This window comes from Pristis pectinata, chromosome 13 (assembly GCF_009764475.1).
Source record: "Pristis pectinata isolate sPriPec2 chromosome 13, sPriPec2.1.pri, whole genome shotgun sequence".
NCBI classification, from domain to species: domain Eukaryota; kingdom Metazoa; phylum Chordata; class Chondrichthyes; order Rhinopristiformes; family Pristidae; genus Pristis; species Pristis pectinata.
This window is the reverse complement of record NC_067417.1, coordinates 11,521,051-11,541,661: the sequence shown is the minus strand read 5'-3', so window position 1 is coordinate 11,541,661 and position 20,611 is coordinate 11,521,051. Positions and strand designations below refer to the sequence as shown.

Sequence of the window (20,611 nt, the reverse complement as noted above, 5' to 3'; positions counted from 1 at the left end):
TGTGTCTTTCGACTTTGTGTTTCCATCTTTAATCAATTAGGTAAGACATGATGCCTAGTAAATAAATACTTGATTCATAATATTTTGTAGAGTTTAAAGGCAATATTGGGAGGTCTAAGGATTGCTTTTTTGAAAAGAATTTAGTATATCTAACCTTACATGGGAAGCCTGGTTTCAGCAAGCCCCAATGAGTAGTAGTTATCTTAAGGAATGATATTTTGTTTGATGTCGTGTTGAAGATTAAAAACATTTCTGCCTTAATCCCAGACACTTGCACTATATTCGAGCAATGTGTTTTTGCAGCATCTTTTAATTGTTAGGCTACCTTGTTTTAGTAAGCACTTTCTCTTCACGATTGCATAACTGTATTTAACAGTTTGTGTTGTTATTAAAAGTAGTTTAACACTGTGGTTTGAATTGTTATGCATGATTCACGCTGCATAATATCGCTGAAGATTCTAATACTAACTTTGTAGCATAATGGTAAAGCAACATTGAGCTGCTTTTGCATCTGGTGTAAAATTGTTGCTGTACTATTAGTGGCACACCAAACTGCTGGGCATTCATAGTATCTATTCTTTGTAAAGCTCACTAAGTGAATTACAATTTCTGAAGTAACTTAGGGAAACTGCATTTTAAAGCAAAATTGTGTGGACATGTGTATATATAAAATACAAAAGTCTCAGTTTGTTTAATAAATTTCTATGTTTTTTTTCCTGATATTTTTATTTAGGTTCCCATTTGTGCTCGTGCAGTTAGGGAAAGCTGGGTGGGAACCAGTTAATGTATCTGTAAAGCTAAGTCTACAATGAACTGATAAGAATGTGAACACGTAGGGGATTGTTGACTACAATTTATTTCACTTTATTTTTTTTTGATACACACCAGCAAAGAGTCAAGTAAAATTAGGTGAAGAGTGCCCAAAGAAATAATTATGCATTTTGGTGTTTATTATTATTGTAGCAGTTACCTTTCTGTAAAATATACTTCAATTCCTCTGAAAATATAAAACTTGAGTCCAATGGGGTTTAAATGTGGAATCTTGAAGTTGCTGTTGGCCGTTGTTATGCACTTTGTGGTGAGAGCGAACATTTTTGTCTGCTTTCAATTGCATCAAACCACAATAATTTTTTTCAATTAATCCCTGTCTTTCAAGCACTGTATTTATTTTGATAGAAGTTGGTACTGGTTTATTATTGTCACTTGTACTGAGGTACAGTGAAAAACTTGTCTTGCATACTGACCGTACAGGTCAATTCATTACACAGTGCAGTTACATTGAATTAGTACAGAGTGTATTGATGTAGTACAGGTAAAAACAATAACAGTACAAAGTGTCACAGCTACAGAGAAAGTACAGTGCAATAAGGTGCAAGGTCACAACAAGGTAGATCGTGAGGTCATAGTCCACCTCATTGTATAAGGGAACTGTTCAATAGTCTTACCACAGTGGGGTAGAAGCTGTCCTTAAGTCTGGTGGTATGTGCCTTCAGGTTCCTGTATCTTCTATCTGATGGAAGAGGAGAGAAGAGAGAATGTCCTGGGTGGGTGGGGTCTTTGATTGTCTTGGCAAAGCAGCTAGCATAATGAGAGGTAAAGACAGAATCCAAGGAGGGGAGGCTGGTATCCGTGGTGCGCTGGGCTGTGTCCACAACTCTTTGCAGTTTCTTGCGGTCCTGGGCAGAGCAGTTGCCATACCAAGCCATGATACACCCAGATAGGATGCTTTCTATGGTGCATCGGTAAACTGGAATACATTGGTGAGCTCTGTCTCCCATTCTTTTTGTGGTCGTGTGCTTTATGAACAATCTTTTAAAAAATGCATTTTGCATTCAGATTTTACTTGGAAGCTATAATTTTGGAATCCTTCATAAACCTCTTAGCAGGTTAAGTGAAATGAATTTCTGTGTCCTGAATTGAGCATAACATGGCAAGATGGAAAATGAAGCTCTATCCAACAATGTGCCTGAACCACAAACTCGGAGCATAAGGCTTTACTGCGTTAAACTGTATTTCCTTTCAGCTTTTGTTCTCTTTCTAACAAGGCCACATTGTGGTAATTGTGTGGAATGTCCCCATGTCTGTTGGCTTGCATTTGGGAAAATCCTAGTGGAGATAAAGTTCCTCCTCCCTCTCTCAGTCACTCTACAGCCTAGATTCAGACCTTGGTCTGTGGAGTGCTTTCACCAATGAATGGTGTCTTGCACTGACCATTTAATACCCAAACTTCAAGAAGTCTAATGGCCCTTGCATTGTGGCTGCTAACATGTTAACCAGTCCAGCTCCTTTTAGCTGTTGTCCTAACCAAATTTTTGATCAATATAATCTTCCTTGCTAGTCTCTCAGGATGACCTACTTCCACTCAAGTATCAGGAGTTGTGAGGTGACAGGAGGTTTTGAGAACATCCTTGGACATCCTGGTAATCTCTTGTGCCAGAACTTGGAATGGAGTGTCTGTTATGGGAGTCTGATGTTAGGCATGAGAACAGCTGATTGAATGTAATCAGGGCCTACGTTCTTGGAATGTTGGCCTGCAAGAGGATGTTGATATTGATTTGATTCTCTGCCAATGGATTTGCAGGATTTTGCAAGCACAGCATTGGTGCTATTTTCCAGTGGTTTGAGGTGTCTGTTGAAGGTAGTCCAGATCTTAGAAGAGTACAGGAAGGCAGGGAATTGCCTGGCAGATGCTGCATTTTGAATTGGGCTGTGGGTTTGATCTTCACACACCTTTTTGTTAGACAACCAGAGATAATATTCAGGGTACAGGTTGCAGAAAAGATTCACAAGGGTGTTACCAGGACTGGAGGGCTTGAGTTATAAAGAGAGACTGGATAGGCTGGGGCTTTTTTATTCTCTGGAGTGTAGGAGGCAACCTTACAGAGATATGTAAAATCATGAGGGGCACAGATAAGGTGAATAGTCACAGTCTTTTTCCCGGGGGAGTCTAAAACTCTAAAAAGTCTAAAAAGAGGACATAAGTTTAAGGTGAGAGGGGAGAAATTTAAAGGGGACCTGAAGGGCAACATTTTCAAACAGAGGGTGGTGAGTATGTGGAATGAGCTGCCAGAGGAAGTGGTGGAGGGGGGGTATAATTACAACATTTAAAAGACATTCGGACAGGTACATGGATAGCAAATGTTTAGAGGGATATGGGTCAAACACAGGCAAGTGGGACTAGCTCAGGTGGGCAACTTGGTTGGCATGGACGAGTTGGGCTGAAGCTCTATAAGTCCGTGCTGTATAACTCGATGACTCTATTATGCATTTAAAGAGTTTGTGAAATGCCTCTCAAAATATTCCTGTCTGATGTTGGAAGTAAGATTATTTGAGATTGCCCCTCACCAGGTATCCTTTCCCCTCTCTTTCCTCCAGCCCTTTGGCTTTACTCCATCCCAGTGTTCTTTTATCTCAGCTCACCGCTCCATCATCCCCGCCAAAATCCACCACATGTTCCACCCACTCCCCCTGCCACCCCCCACCCCCCACAATCACGTTGCAGCCCTGAGAAAAGGCCACTGTATCACCAATGAGCAGCATTCATTCCTCACATACCACCAGCCTGGCATGCAGGAAGACTGATGCCAATAGCTTCAGGTAAAATGGTGGGTGATGCAGGAAAGGAAGGAGGTGGGGTGCCAAGCAGCAGGGGGCAGAAAAGATGCAGGCAGTCTGAGGATGGTGGGGAGGAAACTCGGAGCGGGGCAACTGAAGGAAAGCAACATCAAGGAAGGGGGAATTGAGGATGAGAAACAAGGATATCTGAACCTGAGCCCACATCTGTGTGTGAGTGAGTGGATATGTGCTGATTGGTACTTCACTGTGTGTCTGCTTATGTGTATGTATGCCTGATATCCTTTTTTGTATCTCTTGCCACTGCATCAACACCGTACCAAGTCTATACAGTAACTGGTGTGCAATGGCTGTTCCATATTAAAGGAAGTCCCACATGAGCTACTGCCACTAATAATGATGTTCAGGATCTGAAATGCCAGGATCTTCAAAGCCTACTCCAGTAGTGACAAACCTGAGTGTTGCTCCTCTGACATAGCCTGGGAACAAAGACACTTTTACATTAACATTGCTGTCCTGAGTGAAACATAATGGGCAGGTGATGACCTGCTCAAAGAACAAAGCAGTGGGTACACCTTTTTGGAAGAGAAACACCATCTTCATGGTGCAGGCTTTGCCACTGGGATTAAGCTGGTCTTGAATCTCAATGACACCTCCTGTGGGATAAATGAATGTCCCATGACCCTCTGGCTCACTTTAAGAGAAACCCAACCCCCTATGTACATCGGGGCATATTCGGGCGGCACGGTAGTGTAATGGTTAGCGTAACGCTATTACAGCACCAGCGACCGGGGTTCAGTTCCGGCTGCTGTCTGTAAGGAGTTTGTACGTTCTCCCCATGTCTGTGTGGGTTCCTCTGGGTGCTTCGTTTTCCTCCCACATTCCAAAGACATAGAGGTTAGGAGCTGTGGGCATGTTATGTTAGCGCCGGAAGCATGACGACACTTGTGGGCTGCCCCCAGAACATCCTCAGTAACACAAAAAGGCGCATTTCACTGTGTGTTTCGATGTACATGTGACTAATAAATAAATATCTTATCTGAATATCTTACATACCTAAGTGTTGGAAACTATGAATGTGGCCAAAGAGGACTTCTGCTCTGACCTTGAAAAGATCCTGCCTTATATTGGTGCATATCCCAGAGAGAGGCAAATTGACCCTCTAGGGTAACTTCATTGCCAGGGTTGGAGCAGATGCAGCAACAAACAATCTGCTGGTGGAACTCAGTTAGCTCTGATGAGCAGGTCACATTCACATGTCCAACACCAGATTCCTGAAACAAATACTCTTACTTCAAGCTCCATTATGTCAGTAGATTACCTGGTGGGCAGAGGTATTCTCAAAGCCAACTTGAAAAGTTGTAACATGTCCACCTACCAGTTGGAATCCCTGGCCCTTGACAGCTCAAAATGCAGAAGAAGTATTTGTCTTGGCACTGAGGACTTTAAGTCCATTCATGGGATCACACAGAAGCCCAATGTAAGTGGTGAACAGAGTGTGCCTTCTCTAAAACTATCCATCCCTCCTGTCACACACCCATTCCCCTCTTTTACACAGAGTCTGCAGGACCCACATTGGACACATCAGTCCTTCAGAATTCAGTACTGAAGTGGAAACAAGTCATCTCTGAGGATCTGTCAAAGTAAAAGAGAGAGAATTGAAGATTTGATTGTTCATCTTCACCTTCATGATGAAGGAGCCACTGGTTAACTGTTAGCAACTGGAAACTGTGAATGCCTAAAGTGTCTTTAATGTCATTTAGCAGATATCAAAAATTGTACAGTTGACCTTGTGATAAAGCCACACACACTTGAGAGCAATGACTTCCTAACTCGAAGGCAACACCACTACAGATTATTAAAACATTAACTATATGAATGAGCTTGTAAATGACAAATTAAACTGCAATTTTATGCCATAATTCACCTTTTGTGGTTTTATAGCTGGCTATAAATTGAAGTAAAACTCCCAGTTTATTGCAAATCATTTTTATGTGAGTTTTTGGGCACCATTCTCTAACATTGTGCTTTAGAAATTATGACCTGGCATGTTTATTTTAACAGGGGACGTGTCTTTTGTGGTTGGTTATTGAACTTTAATTTTCTAGCCAGTGAGAAGGTCAGTACAGAGGGAAAAAGGCAGATGCCATGGGAGTCACAATCAGTGAAAGCTCATCTGTTGAATTCGTAGTTTCAACTAGTGTGTGTGTTTTTCCTTTGGCCACTTGAGAAGTGCCCTACTTTCTGTCACATTCCATCTTTCAGGAGGAAGCACAGGAAATATTTACCTTATGGAAACCTTATGCGAGGAAGCAGATCACTGCAGCACATCTAACTGCTATTTTATTAAATCATGCAGCTTCAATTCCTGGCAATTGCAGTTGAAAGACCAGGTGTTTGATTCATTTTTTTATTCAAACAAATTAGTATATTCGACCTTGCACAAGACTTTGTTTAATGTGGTTAAATGTCTAGTTATCCTCTACGTTCGGCTGCTAGTTAATAATAAAGGAAATGTATTTATATTTATGATTAATTTATTGAAAAGTATTATACAGTGGCCTATTAGAAACCAAACCAAAATTATCTGGTAAATAATCTTTATATGCTGTTTTAAAAGTCTTTAGATCTTTTCTATAAGAGAATTTGGAAGCAATACGTAAAGTTGGTCATGACAAAATAGCTTGCGAAGGCTATAGTAAACATTTATTGTTTAGGAGGTTGTGGCAAAGGAGAGTTTGAAGACATGAAATAAATGAAAGGCTTGTACAATGTTGCATAATTCATAAGCTCAGGACGTACCAAAGTACTTTATAGACAATAAAGTACCTTTGAATTATCTGTGTTTTAATGTAGAGAATACAGCAGTCAACTTGTGCCGACGCGACTCCACAAATAGCTTTGATAATAATAAGATGATGAGCCTTTTATTGATATTAACTGAGGGAGAATCTCAAGAATAACTCTCCTGTGTTTCCTTGAGTGCTTGAGAGAACTGGATTTAACATTCCATTGGACAACGAGCACCCCTCACATTTTTTACAGTACTGGGAGTCCAATGGGAGCATCTGGGAGCCCAGATCTTCGTGCTCAATCTCTGGACCAGACCTTTGAAGACACAATGCCGGGTTCAGTGCTGTCACCTGAGCTTTAGATTATTTTTTTTTTCTCATTTATTCATTTTTTGGGGATCTGGGCATCCTTGCCTATGCCTAATGGACATCAGAATCTACCTCGTTATGGCCTTGCACCTTATTGTCTGCCTGCACTGCACTTTCTCTGTAACTTTAATACTTTATTCTTCATTCTGTTATTGCTTTTCCCTTGTACTACCTCGATGCACTGATGTGATGAGATGATACGTATGGATGGCATGCAAAACAAAGTTTTTCACTGTTCCTTGGCACGTGACAATAATAAACCAATTTACCAATTAATTATCTTTGAGCAAGTGGTGGAGAGCTGCTGCCTTGAACCACTGCAACCCCAATGGTGAAGGTACTTGCACATTGCTGTTGGTAGGGAGTTCATGGATTTAGGCCCAGTAAGGATGAAAGGCAGGTGCTTCAGCTGATGACTGAATTCAGATGTTCTGAAATTGAGTTTCAAATTAATCTATTACCAGTCATTGTGTTTTATAAAATTTACAGGTCACTAGGTTTTTGTAATTATTAAAACATTCTCAGTCATGAAAAGAAAGGTTTGCATTTAAAATATTTTACAAGGTACCTTTGAAACATCTCAAGGCATTTGAATGAATTAATGTTATGCAGGCAAGCATTCTTTCTGTAACTTTAGTCTGTTGTTAGATTGAGAAAAGCAGGATATCCATGACAATACTACGTGGTGTAACAAATAATAAGGATAGCAATTGGAGTGAGCCCTAAAGATAAAGCTGTTCTCATATGCAGAGCGTGTATTTATTAGTAATCAATTGCTGAACTTGGGAAATCTCCTTGAGCCTGAGGTCACGTACCACCAGACTTAAGGACAGCTTCTACCCCACTGTGATAAGACTATTGAACGGTTCCCTTATACAATGAGATGGACTATGACCTCATGATCTACCTTGTTGTGACCTTGCACCTTATTGCACTGCACTTTCTCTGTAGCTGTGACACTTTACTCTGTACTGTTATTGTTTTTACCTGTACTACATCAATGCACTCTGTACTAACTCAATGTAACTGCACTGTGTAATGAATTGACCTGTACGATCGGTTTGTAAGACAAGCTTTTCACTGTACCTCGGTACAAGTGACAATAATAAACCAATACCAATACCAATTGTACCACTTGTTCTCACAGCAACTTCAAAGGTGCTAATGGGCATCAGAACATACAAAAATCATAACATAATAAACAGTAACGTAAGTAGGAACTTGACCCTTCCAGTTTGTGCTGATGTACACCTAGATGGTGGTTGATCTCTGTGCCATTTTCCTGCACCGTCCCTTATCCATTGATTTGTTTAATAACCACAGCTCCCATTAATCACAGTTTTGCATGAACCCAATGACTGAGCTCAGCATTCCAAAGATTCGGCAGTTTTTGCAGGAAAAAAATTTCTCCTTGCCTGAGTCCTAAATAGGCTACCCCTTAGTCTGAGACTGTGATCCCTGGTTCTAGCCCAGGCTTCCTGATTGGCTGCTTATAGGGAGGTGAACCACTTCAGCCAAGATAAATTACCCACAAACGGTATAGAGAGTTTCAAAGTTATAACTGCATCTTCAGGTTCCATTGACTTTGAGAAACATTTTGTACTTCTTCCGACTTGTCATTATTTGAACTCTTGAGTTACATTAGTCAGTAAGAGTAATCTGTATTTAAATAGTGACTTCATCTGAGGAAAGATTATTTCATTGATATCATTTGAAAAAGATTGACAGTGAACCAGAGGAGGAGATATGTCAGTGATAATAAATCTGATTCTGATTCTGAATTATGGGTAGGCAGAGAGGTTAAGGGAAAGGTTTACAGAGCATGTGGTCCAGATGGTGAAGGCACAACCTCCAGTGGTGGAGCAGTCTGAACAGGGAATGAAAGAATTGGCCAAAGTAGAGAAATGCAGTGTTCTTGGAGGTTGTTGGCCTGTTGGGAGAAAAATGGATATAATCAAGGATAGATTTAAAAGCCCAAGGCTATTTTTTTTAAATCAAGGAGCAGGTGAATTGGGGAGGAACACAGATTAATTCAACAAGGGATGGTTAACGTTGGTTTGGTGCAGATCAGAAAGCTTTTGATAAGTTCAGGTATATGAAGGATAAAAAAATAAGCCAAATTCCATTTATTCCAGACATCCAAAAGCATATCATAGTTCATTGCCTACCTGTGATATGTGGTCATTGTCAAAAGAAGGCAAAAGCAAAGGCCAGTTTGGATACAATAAGATCTTGGAGATCCCAGTCAGATAAATTATCTCACAATCCATTGTCAGTATTGTTGGTAGAGGAAAATATGTTGGTTCAGACTTCAAGAGACCTCACCACCCTCTGCATTTATGTGAACAGGCACGGTAGTGTAGCGGTTAGCATAACGCTATTACAGTGCCAGCAACCCAGGTTCAATTCCCACCGCTGTCTGTAAGGAGTTTGTACGTTCTCCCCGTGTGTCTGCGTGGGTTTCCTCTGGGTGCTCCAGTTTCCTCCCACATTCCAAAGACGTACAGTTTAGGAGTTGTGGGCATGCTATGTTGGCGCCGGAAGAGTGGCGACACTTGCGGGCTGCCCCCAGCACATTCTCAGTAATGCAAAAAGATGCATTTCACTGTGTGTTTCGATGTACATGTGACTAATAAATAAACATCTAAAAATATCTAATATCTAACAGTGTTTTGAGTCTCGATTTAATGCCTGAACTGAAAGAGGCAACCTATGAGAATGCATTGCTTCCTCATTAGAACATTGGAGTGTTACCTGAGATAGTGTGTTCGAGTCTCCAAGTGGGACTTAACGTGACAGTCTTTTCACTTAAAAGATGGGGACAAAGCTGACTTCATGGATGACAAGAATAAGCCATGGTACTGCTTTTTTTTTGTTTTGCAGCATTAATAATTGATAATTACAGCCTCATTACAACCATATTTATGAACAATGACTGGCAGACATGCTTGCCTGTGTTAATAATTGGCACTTCAATATCCTGTGATAGGTTCCAATGTAGCTGGGAGGTCTGGGCTATGGGCCATTCTCAAAGGCGATGCATATGAATTCCCTTCACTGAACTGTATCTACAATGAGTGCTATTACTCCCATTCCCCAATTTATGATGCATCACTTTTGTATTTTAAATGTGTGCTCCCTTGTAATTTTTATTTTAGTTGTTATAAGAAGCAAGATTTGGAACAGTTTTTTGCTCTTTCCATTCTAACTTTTTTCTTCTTTGGATTGTGATAATGCCTTGCTTGGCAGCGGTCCTGTTTTATCTGGACATGCTTCCTTTATTTTTCTTAGCCCAACATGCTGTTCTCCCTCACAAGGAGTGAAACATGGGAACTATGTCAAGTCTGATTTTTCAGATTCTGACAGAATATGCCCTTGGTGAAAAACTGTTTACTGAATTTTTCTGTTCTCTTGAATTATTATTATTAAAAAATAGACAGCTGTCAAATTTAAAATATGCTATTTTCTTTGCAAAGAAATTCAGTGTGTGCCCAGACTGTACTTCTACATTAGTGTAATTGGATTAAATATGTATTCAGTGAGTGGGATACCATCTGGAAAGATTACTACTGCCAAAAATCATGCTGTATTGGTTACACTTTATCATTGGTCATTCTTGTATATTCTTTCTATAATACTGATTGTATCAGCAAATAAATATTAAAAATTTTGGAATATTCCTGTCTGGTTGAGGTGAATAAGTTCTTTGGACATTTAAATGATCCTTGAGACCTTGAGAAACACTGGACTGTGAAAAAGGCTGGAGAGGAGAGAAGTTCTACTCTTACTTCGTGTTGTAATTTATCTATCTACCAGTACTGAGCAGTTAGGTCGAATAAGTATTGTGATACTTACCGAAGTAGGACACCATGATGGTGTGCCAACATCTCCCAAGTGCAAATCCTGATAAAGCAAAGGAAAGGGAAAGAAAGGGGCAGCAGAGTGGCACAGCTAGTTGAGCTGTTGCCTCACAGTCCCAGTGACCCAGGTTCAATCCTGACCTCTGGTGACATCTTTGTGCAGTTTGCACATTCTCCCTTGGACAGCGTGAGTTTCCTTTGAGTACTCTGCTTCCCTCTCACTTGGAAAGACGTGCGGGTTATTAGATAAATTGGCCACTGTAAATTGCCCCTCGTGTGTGAGTGGTAGAATCTGGGGGGAATTGGTGGGACTACTTGTGTATCATCTCAATACAAAGATTGGAATGTAGTAGTTAAAAATGAAGATTCCTTAAGTGTGACCATTATCTTAGAAGGGTCTGCTATTTAAGATAAGATTTCTTTATTAGTCACATGTACATTGAAACACACAGTGAAATGCATCTTTTGCATAGAGTGTTCTGGGGGCAGCCCGCAAGTGTCGCCAAGCTTCCGGCGCCAACATAGCATGCCCACAACTTCCTAACCCGTATGCCTTTGGAATGTGGGAGGAAACCGGAGCACCTGGAGGAAACCCACACAGACACGGGGAGGACGTACAAACTCCTTACAGACAGCAGCCAGAATTGAACGTGGGTTGCTGGCGCTGTAATAGTGTTACGCTAACTGCTATGCTGCCATGCCGATGTTAATGGTTGTTGGAGGAAGTTCTGGAAAAGCACCCATAGAAAATTGGAAGAGCTGAAGGGGAAGGTATGTACATACCTCAGAGACAGTTAATTTTCTCCAAAGTGTCAGGACATTATGATCAAATATTGTTGATCATAACTATGTGTGATGAATATGCCTTTGAATAATGATCACTAGTTCCTGGTGACGAAAGAATTTACCAGGATGCACTGCATTTCCATACTTCTGCAAAATGGCAGCTCACCACCATCTTCCTGAGGACATTTAGAGATGGGCAGTAAATACTGGTCTTAACCTGCAATACACACCTTCAATATCTGAAGAAACAATGGCCAGTCTTCTTTCTGCACATTGCCTGAATATTGCAGTCCTTAAAAGTCCCTGCTTATTTCAAAACTGCCCATTGCAGATATGTCCATTGATGACTTTTTCCCCACTGTATCCATTTCAGTGCTCAATGTTATCTCCAAAATAAGTATATATTGGGCTGAAATTGAGGTAGAGTGTGGAGATTGTGCAGGAAATTAGACTTGAAGCACAGGATCAGTCATCAATGGTATTTGGTTCAGGTTTGAGTGGCCAGGTAGCATGCTTCTTCTATTTCTTAAGTTATGAAGTGGGTGTAAGGAAGGCAAGCTATACATCAGTGCAATAGTTCACAAACAACTTAAAAGGATTCTTTGCCTAATTATTCATCAAAATATATTTTAAAAATAAATTCACAGCCTACCACTATTTGCAAAAGATAATGGGATAAAGAAATGAGGCAGACGAACTACTTGACTCTTCTCTAGTTTTTCTTACTCTTGAAGCTAAGTTGATCTCCAAATAAACTCAGACTTTTTTTTAGTAATGACGTGCAAGAGCATAGAATGGTGATTTTTGTGCATAGCGTAAATTGCTATATCTCCCAATGTCTTGCTGAAAACTCGGACCCATATCAGTTCTTCAATAAGACTACTGATTAACCCATATCGAATATTATGTCTACACATTGACCCATATTGAATGTATATATTATCAAAAGCATGAAGCTGAATGCTGAAAAGCAGAGGCACATTAAGATAAGAAAGATAGTTAAACTGTATGTGGCTGAGAATCTTCAATCTTAGAACAAGGAACTTACTCAAATATACATAATCTAACCTTTCTTGACATTTATATTCCTTCATTTTATATTTCATTGTATGTAATCATGTTTGATTTTCAGTTATTTGACCTCTGGTTCAATTCATTCCTGTGTTATTTCATGGATATTGAAAAAGCACACATTATTTGATACAGTTGGTTTTACATTAAAAAATTCTTGCTAATCAATAATGATGCCCTTATTGATTTGTATACATTAAATACAAAGTATCTAGTTCATCCACTAAATATTGGATCCTGAAATGGTCCATTTAGATTTGAGTTTACAAGTATCAGTTCCCAGCTTCAGCATTTTCTGAGCAAACACAGGGTCAAAGTAGTCAAACATTATCTGTTGACGTACACCTGCAGCTTTGAGGCAATATTGACAGAGCTTATTCCAGGCTGATCTCTGTAGTGATTCATGTCGCTATTGAGAAGAAGGCAAATGCTTTACGAGGATGGGTAATTTTATGAAAACTGAGTTATTATGTAAAGAGTGTTACACAAGGCTATTTATTCTACGTTGATTCTTACGATTCAGACATTTAACAGAAATAATGTGCTATCTTCCTTGGTAGAATTATGAGTTCATTCAAAATAAAGTGTTTTTCCAAAATTTGCCTCTTTCCTTCAGTTTCTTCCAACATGTGTTCTCTTACCAGCAGCAGAGTCTGCCCTGTCTTCTGCCACTTATAGTATTCAGAGTCCCCTCTGTGGACTAATCTTCAAATATTCTCTTCTGAAGCATTGTGTGATCAATGACTGCTTATGGTCAGAGTAAAAAATCTTTTTATTTTGTCATTAAATCAGTCACTAAATGGAAGAACTGGTATTAACCAAAATGTGTCCACCATTTGGAAGTTATTGAAGGCCTGACTCAGGATTACGAAGATTGTAACATAAGTGTTAAATTGTCCTGCATATACAATCCATGGTATTTAATGGGCAACATGCTAAATTGACATCTTTTTTAAGATAAGGTGAATCTTAAGCATCAGTGCATGTGAAATTCTTAACACTTTTTTGGTGTATTCAGCAAAAAGATGAGAAAGTAGTTGTTTTTATTGCAAGTTTTTTGTTTCACAGTTTTCCTGAAGGATAGATACAAGTTACAAAATAAATTTGATTTAACTTTCAAATTTTGCTTTTATATTTCCCTTGTCAACATCTTGAGCATTTTTTTTCAAACGTTGACTGCCGATGACTAAGTTGAAAGAACTGTCAAGGAGGAGTAACTGAGCCTGACAGTTTGAGGGAGATGAATTAACACATAGTTGAAATCACCCAATCCCTCAAGCACTTTGGGTTAATGACTGTCTCTGCGGATATTAATTCATCTCTTTCTGAATCCTGGGCTCAATAACTCCTCCAAGACATTTCTCCCATTGATCAGCCCCAACAATTTATATATATATTTTTTGGAAACAAACCAACACAAAAGACATTTGGTTTGTTTATCTTTGAATGAAATGAAAGTTTGGAGTTTTTTTTTAAGTATTTTCTTTCAGACCATAACTTTCATCTTGACAATTTTTAACTATAAGGAATATCAGCCCCTTGAGCCTCCTCTGCCATTCAATTAGATCATGGTTGATCTACACCTTAACTCCATTTACTCCTCTTTGTTTCATATCCCTTGATATTCTTCCTTAAGAAAAATCTATTAATCTCAGTCTTAAAAATTACAATTCTCCCAGCATCTGTAACCCTTTGAGGGAGCAACTTCCAGACTTCCACTAGCCTTAATGTGCAAAGAAATATTTCTTGCTTTTGCTCTGACTTAGCTTTGAGATCCTCCCACAAAAAGAAATAGTTGCTCTATATCCATCTCTTTCTCAACATCCTCCCTATTGAAATCTATTACCATTTAAGCTCCTAAATTAGATCAACCGTTTAATCTTGAGGGAATACAAAGTCAAGTTTACATGACCTGGCATAAATTTAAACTCTTTATACTCTGGTATCATCTGGTGAATTTCCATTTGACCTCTCCTGAGGTATTATGTCTTTTCTGAGGACTGATACCTATAACTCAAAGGCTATGCACAACTCAAATAGCACATCCTCACTTTGGAATTCTAATACCTTTGAGCAAAAATCATTAGGCTTTTTGATTATCTTTGCACCATTTACTGATGGTTTGTATCGATTACTACCTCAGTCCCACGTATGATCTTACGTTCTCCCACACTGAACTCCATAGTTATGTTCACAGACCATTTGCGTCCTTTTCTCCCTTCCTGTTATGATCTTCATACACTGCTGTGTTTCCTAACAGTGTTAGTTGAAAAACTTAATTTACAGGCCGGTGGTCTATTTTTTGCATCTAAATAATTATTAATCTTGCTTATTAATTAAGTAATTAATCTTGCATCTAAATAATTAATTTAAATAAGTAAATAATAAGGGCAGGCATGGTATTGTAGCAGTTAGCGCAATGCTATCACAGCGCCAGCGACCCGGGTTCAATACTGGCCGCTGTCTGTAAAGAGTTTGTACGTTCTCCCCGTGTCTGTGTGGGTTTCCTCCAGGTGCTCCGGATTCCTCCCACATTCTAAAGACGTGCGGGTTAGGAAATTGTGGGCATGCTCTGTTGGCGCCGGAGGCGTGGTGACACTTGCGGGCTGCCCCCAGAACACCATATGCAAAAGATGCATTTTACTGTGTGTTTTGATGTACATGTGACTAATGAAGATATCTTAATTTATATGTGAAAAGATGAGGTTACTGGGGACTTGGTTATACGTTTTCAGAGGATGTTCCTTTACCCTGTCTGATTCTTATTCAGTCAATCTGAATCCAATTTATCCTGTTTTGCTTGCCCTTACTTTAATAACGAATTTAGAAATAATATTGAGAATTTAGGAATTAATTGTATAAGAAATATCACAGCTGTTTTAAACATTATCTGTTTTCCTGTCTTGCAGCAAGACAATCCTTGGATGGATCTTACACTTTATGCTCATAGATTTTTCCATATACAACTCCCCTGAAGGATTGAATGTGAAAATTCCCTCTTTGCATGCATGGGTTTTGCCATTTGATTCCTAAAATTGCTGCTTGTGTAAAATAGGCTCTGTGGTGATTACATCAAATGTTGTGTAACAGGTGGGGGAAAATGAGTAAAGGAGAAATGATTGAAGCATTTGTGTCTGGAGGAATTTCCATCAAGTCCTGCTGAGAATTCCAGGATGAGCTTCATGCATCCGCAAACATAGAAAAACAAATCTGGCATAAAGAGGTTCTGGCTGGGATCTAGGAAGAATGGAGTGGTGTAACATTTTAACCTTTTATAATTTTGCAAGTAGATTATGAATTGAGGAAGACATTAAGTAGATCCATGTTATGTAACTCTGGTCGAAATGAATAGAGCTTTATTTTTGTTGATTTCTTTAAATCACTGCAGAGGACATCGTGAAGATCTGTTTATTTTTCTTAGTTGCAGTTGGACCGGCAATGAGACTTCACAGAATATGACTTGTTCAGCATAATATTAATAACAATAAAAATCTGAAATTGAAGTCCTCCATTTATGTCCGCAAATTAAATGCTTCATTTTGTTCTAGTTGTAAAATTACCATTATGGAAAATATAGTACTGTTCTTATGAAATGTTCATAAATTTTTAAAGGACCCTTGGGTTGTTAGGATTTTTCAGAGATCCACATTTTGCTATTTCTTGTAGCTACTTTGTCACACATTACATTAAAGCAATAATTTTATCTTCATAAGTGAATAAATTCAGATAAAATACTTTGCAATGTTTTGCTTGGTTTAGTTTAGTCTGAGGTTGATAAAAGTGGTGAGGACAGGTAAATTTATGCCACAATTGGGGATTTGAAAAGAGATATTCTGGAATAAATTTGTTCCCTGAGTAATGAATAACAGTCGTGTTCATAATGATGAGAACTATGTTGTGAGTTGCTGGTTCTTTCCTTCCATCTCTCTCTCCCCTCTCTCTCTCTCTCTCCCCCCCCTCTCTCTGTTCCCCTCTCTCCCTCTCTCTACCCCCCCCCCCCCCTCCCTCTCTCATATCTCAGCTGTTTACTCTCAATTTCAGGCATGACACAATGTTGATATGCAAACTGCTGAAGGATTGTACACTTTGGTTGTTGTTCTCGCTGATTGCATCCTCTACTATGTTTGAACTTTAAATGAACCACAGAGCCTACCAAATGCCACAGACCCACTTCTCTGTGTACCTGGGATGAATGCCAATGCCCTCTGCAGGAGAAATTCAACACCGCTGATAGCTGCAACATTTTAAATCTCTTTAAAATGCCATAAGTGTAAATGCTTCAGTATTTTAGATTATAGGAATAGTTGCATCTTTGATCACAGCCAATTGTTACAGTGTATGAAATTCAGAATCAGGTTTATTATCATGAAATTTGTTCTTTTGCAGCAGCAGTACAGTGCAAAGACATAAAATTACCATACAAAATAAATAAATAGTTGCAAAAAAAAAAGGAATAACAGAGTAGTGTTCATGGACCATTCAGAAATCTGATGGCGGAGGGGAAGAAGCTGTTCCTAAATCATTGAGTGTGGGTCTTCAGACTCCTGTACCTCCTCCCCAATGGTAGTTACAAGAAGAGGGCATGTCCCGGATGGTGAGGGTCCTTAGTGATGGATGCTCCCTTCTTGAAGATGTTCTCGAAGAAGTCAAAACACTGAGCTACCATTAAACTGTCAAAGGGGTTCAGTTCATCAAACTTATCACTTAAATGTTGAAGGGATTGTTTGGAGTAATGCTTAACTTTTGTTAGTAAAATGTGACTACTGCAGTCTTGGAAGAAAGAGAAATCATCTAAAATGTATGGTACACAGTTTAACAAAATGTTAGTTATGCTTTTTTCCTACTGTTCTCCCTATGCACTACAGTGACATTTTGATTGATAACCTCAATTATGGCCTGCTGAGATGTACAGGTTGAAATAAAATTATATACAGTTTACATGTTTGGTTATCAAAAAAGATACAATGTTTGTGGCATTTTTTAAGAAGCATTTATAAAAAATATTTGTATCTTATGAACTTTACACTTTTGAGAATGAATGCTGTGAATTTCAGAACATTTCTGGCACTGACAGTAGCACAAAATTGGTGTGGAGTTTCTCCAGTGAAATGGGCTGTGCTAGGATGTATCCTCTACATGAACGTTGGTCCCAATCCCATGTTCTTGCTCTGTTTCCATATTTTTATAAGTACTTACGTCATCTCTGCTTCCATCCACAATCTTTCAAGCCCAAGTTGTTTCAAAAAGAAGTTCTTTCATGCCCTCTTCTAAAGGTTTGAGAGATTTTTGTTGTGTTTTTTCCATAGACCCCTTCATGTATTGATCTGCAATGCCGCTGTGTTTGGCTCTCCATGGCAATTGACAGTAGATGGCCTTGAAACCACTTTTCAAGTCAATCACTTGGGGCATTTCTACCTGGTGCAGCTGCTTCAAGACGTTCTGCGCCGTTCAATACCTGCGAGGGTTATTATTGTATCATCTGAGTCACACAGGTTAGTGGCTACTAATTCAGATTTTTCAGCATCCATGCTGCTTTTCTCTCTCCACTATTTAATGTTCAACTTTACTTCATTTCTAAGTGATTTTGAAATGTTTTGAGAGTTCCACAATTAGCAAATCAAGGTGCTTCCTATTTTATTTCTGTTGCAGAGGGTCAACTTATACTTGCATTGCCGATTGGGGTTGTGGTTGCTAGTTTTCAAGTTGCTCTGATGCAGTTTTGATATTGCATCGTTATGTATATCCAGTGATGTCTTAACATTTGGAATATATGTGCACAATTTCTTAGCTTTTATCACAATGGACGTCACTCCCAGGATGGAACCAATTGTACTTCTCATTAAATTCACCAGCTACAAAGCCAAGGGAGAACAAGGATCAGCTGATGAGGATCGCTGGGGGTGGGATTTGTTGTTGTGGGTGAGGTTGGTGGTTGGGATTTTGTTTTGCCTGTAGTTATGGTGAGGAGTGAGGGTTAGTGGATGGTCTGGAGCAGATCAGTAGGATAGCTTGGGTAGTGGTTTTGGATGAGTCGAGCTATTGTACAGGACTAGGGTAGGGCTCACTCCCATGTCTGCTTCTGCATGACTGATTTACCCACAGATTCCAAGGGCCATGAATGTGGGAAAGAAGAATTATGGAAGCATAAGGCAGTATACGATGCATGCAATTGTGCACGTCCCCTGTGGTGTGTCAGATACACAGAGATCAAGAATGAAAATCATGATCCATGGAAATCATATGAAGAGTCTGATTTTGTTTCAAATACATTTGATTTTTATTGAAGTCAGACTGTATAGTATGGTGCAAATGGTTCCAATTTCTAGCTGTGTGGACCTGAATATGAAACAGTTATCACAAAGGGGGTACTTTATAAATTAATATTTTTCATCAAAAATAAAATGGTCTAATGAAAACTGGAGATTAATGCTCTATATTATATCTACATGTGTGGTATGAAGGGCAAAATCACATGAAAAGTCCCTGCTTCCAAAGTTCTGATTGTAAAAACATTATTTACCGTCTTGATCCACTCGTGTGCTTCCAAATAAATTTTGGATTTTATAAGCAAAATAAACACCAGGAGTAACATTGGTAGAGCTGGTTTGGTTAGTGACTGAGTCTGCTGACGTGATCAACTGTCATCTGTTCATGTTGGACTTCCTAACTTTGTGGTCTGTTTTGTTGACATTGTTGCGATAAAAATGGTAATCAAGAATTTGCAAAGAACAGAAACAATTTTTTTTACTACGACTAAATATTTGCTATTTTTCCGAAAAAAGCACTTGTGATCTTGCCACTAAATTGCATTATAAAAACTGTTCAAATTCTTATTGGTAACATCAGTGAGCATAGTATTTTTAGATGTCAAAGGGTTTAGCCTCTACCTTAAAATTTCCATTCTTAAAGTTGTTTGTTAAACCCTGCTGTGCAGTATATCTCTGAGAATAGGCCAGCAGCATCTTTAGCCAGGAAAACACATTCTCCTTCAGCCTTGTTAATCCCAAGGCACTCTCCAGCTCATGGTTCAGATATAATGATTGGTTACTGTGTACCAGTACTCACAGAGTTTTAAACCTTATGATCCTTCCCCAGTCACAACTAAGAAGCTACATTAGGCATCCTGTTAATAGGTGACCTACTGCTTCTTCCCATCAATCCCAGCATCCCTGGGTCACAGCACACTTGACTGTGCGCTGTACCCACATCTCTAGATAGACATTATAATTGCCATCCATTCTTCCAGTGCATTCTCTCCAGTTCTGTGTGCTTATTGATCTTGCTCCTGGTTGGCTAGATCAGTTGTTTCTTATGAGCTTCTATGTACCACCATGATGACCTCTTTAGTTTCATTCAACCACTAAGTTTGTGCCTTATTGCGGTGAAGGTATCCTCATGGGGATAGAAAGCGGGGAGGAAATCCAATAAATCCACCCTTACCTTAAAGTCTTATGCTGTTGACAGAATATCTTCAAGGCATTGATGTAGGTGGAACTAGTTAAGGAGAGACGTTTGAGAGTTTCTAATCTTTATATTGTACTAAACTGGTCCGGGGTAGCACTTTAACTTTGAACTTAATTGAAGTTTTTATATACTTTTGCTCTTCACTCTCATTGTGAATATGAAGGATTAGGAAAATTGGGAAACAGTGCACAATGTTGGATGTAAATTCATCTGCAGTCTACACTCCTTAATTGGAAGTGGCATAATTTGAATTGTATTAAATAGTTAAAATAATAAATGTACGTTCCTTAGGTTGTCTTATTTAAATGTTAGCTTTAAATTGCTGAATTTATTTTTGGTCAATAAAATTACCTTGAACCAACAGATATATATGGTCATGTCCATGATTCTATGTTTTTATTCCTGCAATGAAGCCTGCTTTTCTGAAAAACTGAAGTTATTCTTTAAAGGCTTGTAATTTATAGCCCAGTTGCTGATATGTGCACTGTTTAGACTACAGTTGCATCTCATGCAGAATATACTCTGTGTTACTGAAGTATTATTTATCAAGCTCCAATTTCATAAAATAATGACCAGTATGTAATTAGATGCTATTTATTTCATACTGTAATAAGGTTTGTGTTGAGTGTAATACCTATGAATGTAATACTCTATGGGAGTCATTTCCAGTCTCACCACTAAGTGGTAATGTAGTAG

At 39.0% G+C, this 20,611-nt stretch overlaps 1 protein-coding gene across 3 annotated transcripts in view; it reads left to right on the top strand.

Annotated features, from left to right (window-relative positions):
• wwox (WW domain containing oxidoreductase) overlaps nt 1–20,611 on the top strand; it is an 808,566-nt gene that overhangs the window by 238,414 nt on the left and 549,541 nt on the right. For all 3 annotated transcript variants that reach the window (XM_052027946.1, XM_052027947.1, XM_052027945.1), the window contains exon 7: nt 17,758–17,943. In XM_052027946.1, the coding sequence (XP_051883906.1) occupies nt 17,758–17,943 (186 nt within the window). The remainder of the gene's footprint in view (nt 1–17,757; nt 17,944–20,611) is intronic.